A 2934-nucleotide genomic window follows, 5' to 3' on the forward strand; every position below is an offset into this window, starting at 1 on the left:
TTACAAACCATCCTAAGACGAGCCACAGTGTTTTCTTACGTAACTTGTCATAATCTGTCACTGTTCCGAGTTCAAGTAATGTATTGTCAATAATGTCGAGTTTCTTCAGAGAATTTTGAAATTTCTAAAAAAAGACGCAATTAGATGTGTAAATAAATAATTATTTTTTTAAAAACTCAATTGTATCTGTTACACAATGCATCTAATATCGAATGTATTTTATTTATCAAAAATGTAATTTTTTATTGCGATGCTCTCTTTGCCAATTCTTTTATAGAAATTTTGTAAGTAATAATTTTATTGGAAGATTTTATTAATGCATGCCGCATCAATATTTTATTTTAAATGTCGTAACTGTGCAAATACATTCGAAATTGCTTACTACAGTATATAATCATATATTGATATAATTCAATATATATATTAACATATTTATTTACTTACTTTGCGATGGTAAACACCGAACACGATTGACAATAAGCTTGTAAACAATTCCAGGAAATAGCATATGTGAAAGTCAATTGGATACGATTTATGAACAGAATATACAAGTGGAGATGTTAAAAGACAATAGTAAACTATCAAAATTAGAAGCATATATAAAAGACTAAACCATAGTTTTATGCGATTTATAGGGAAATTAGCAATTCTTAAGCCGAACACATAACTGGTTATTAGAAGTGGCTTTAAAATTGTTTGAATATTTTTGGTCATTGCATACGCTGTTGGTATATCAAACTGAACTTTTCCTGGTTAGTTCGTTGAATAAATTGTATAGAATAGTAACAATAGTATGTATAATTCAATTTCAATTAAAGCTTTTATGGATATTAAAGTTATCAATTTATTACAATTGTAACAATTGTTGTCAATTTATATGTCACACTCTATTGAAACAAGATGATGAATATGCTGCCTGTTTTAATATAAAACGGACAAGTTCATATAACAATGATATTAATATTATTTTTGACACATTTTTTATTTTAAGATTTTTATTTGACCCTACAGTACACACATATTAAAAAATTTAACAAGATAGATGTAAGTCATAATTACAACAGTAATAAATATCCTATATATGTGCAATTATAAAGCATTACTGTCCATTTTGATAAGTATTATGTTATTTAAATAGAATTTTGTAAAATAAAGTTTAAGTTATATATACTTTTGTATTTCTGTTGTGGAAGGGTTTGTATTTCACACACAATTTAAGTGATTGAAATAGAAAGATCCTTCTCACATTACGCGAATAAAAATTTAATTTAAATAAAATTTTTTTATGTAAAAACACTTAGCGCTGTTAGATTTAGAAATACAATAAAATTTGTATGTATGTAACATTCAGAAAGGGATGTTGATTCAAGTCCAGAAGTATTGTACAACTCTTCTGCCTCTAATAAGTTTACTTATAAGTTTATTTATTAGTAATAAGTACTAGTAATAAGTTTACTTATTTGCTCGTGCCTGTATTATTATGACTAAAACGGTCGCAATAGATGCGATAAACTAAAAATGAAGACAGTATGTAAGTTTCTCTTTTAAATATTTGTAAAGTAACTTAACTATTTATAATTATATGATAAGTATAACGTACCTTATGAAGAAATTTGAAGCCAAATTGGAAGAACCCGATTCCGCAGAATCTAAGTGGTGCGTAAACTATTTGTAATGAAAACTGTGAAATCTGTATTAACAAAAAGAATGTAACATTTTTGAAGGATTTTCTTAATTTCTTTTAATATTTAATATTTACTTTAACATTATTTAATATTTATTTTAATAATATTCTAACGAATCTATTTTAAAACTTACGAGTTCACGAATTTCAACATCATAAGCAAAATATGATAATCTATTTAATAAATTTGCTGTTGCATTCGCCTGAAATTGTAATATGCTGAATGCACTTAAAGGGGCTTCTCATTTAGTTTTAAAATCAAATATCAGTAATAATCAAATTATTTATTTATATTTTTTAAAATTAAATGTAATTTTAATAATACCTTGGTGGTGACTGTTTCACACATATAATTAATAAGCAAAAATTTAAAAACGTTATGTGAAAACCAGCCTAAGTGCACAATGATGGACATTATTCTAGATTTCACATAATTACTGATAAGTATTCCATAGAATATTTCGCGCAGATCAATTGCTATCCAACCAAAATAGCATGCCATTTTAAGAGTCATGTGTGTCCCAAATATTGAATCTATATCACAGGATATTTTGCGTAACTCCAAGTGAAGATGTCTGAATGTGTATATATAAATATAAAATCTTATTGTATGTATATAGTATGTATGCTACTGTTTATATAAATATCAAATTTTTTTTATAATATTACGTACGGCATTTAATATAATTTATATTAAATTTCTTACATAACGATCCACATTATGCATTTGTTGCTTAGTGGTTTCGAAAATCTCCGTTGGGAACAATGTGGCATGGGATTTTCCCATGCCCGTTTTATTTCGTTTTTTTTATTTTCCATTAAATTCTGGAGGTGTTCATTGATTTGATCAAATTTTAATCCTGTATATCTAAATATAAAGAATGTATATTTAAAATAAATTTGTTAATTACAACTATATTTTAGCAACTATATTTTTTATATCAACACTTATATTTATGTATAAATACTCCATAAATTATGAAATATTTATGCATTATAATTTAGTTCTATTGATTGATTAAATAACTATACGCTATAGAATAATGATATAACGTTAAGTATACGTAAAAAATGTACCAACCCAAGGATACTTGCAGTAGTCAAATCACCAATAAAGTTAATATGAAAAGAATAGTCTCGTATAAGGATGAAAAACATAGCTGTTGCAACGTCACGATCTTTTTCAGTTTTTACTAATGAACTTGAACAGTATATCGTTAATGTGACTATGACGAACCATCCAAAGACCA

The 2934-nt window shown here is 25.9% G+C and overlaps 1 protein-coding gene across 1 annotated transcript; it reads right to left on the reverse strand.

Moving 5' to 3' along the window:
- Positions 1-1432: 1432 nt before the first annotated feature.
- LOC105460967 lies at positions 1433-2198 on the reverse strand. The gene is made up of 4 exons (XM_011707472.1): positions 2010-2198; positions 1819-1887; positions 1601-1690; positions 1433-1512 (listed from the first exon to the last, which is right to left on the reverse strand). The coding sequence occupies exons 1-4, from the start codon at positions 2196-2198 to the stop codon at positions 1453-1455; spliced, it is 408 nt and encodes a 135-aa protein (XP_011705774.1). The 3' UTR covers positions 1433-1452.
- Between the last annotated feature and the right edge of the window lie 736 nt (positions 2199-2934).

Source organism: Wasmannia auropunctata, unplaced genomic scaffold (assembly GCF_000956235.1).
Source record: "Wasmannia auropunctata unplaced genomic scaffold, wasmannia.A_1.0 LD312798.1, whole genome shotgun sequence".
NCBI classification, from domain to species: Eukaryota; Metazoa; Arthropoda; class Insecta; order Hymenoptera; family Formicidae; genus Wasmannia; species Wasmannia auropunctata.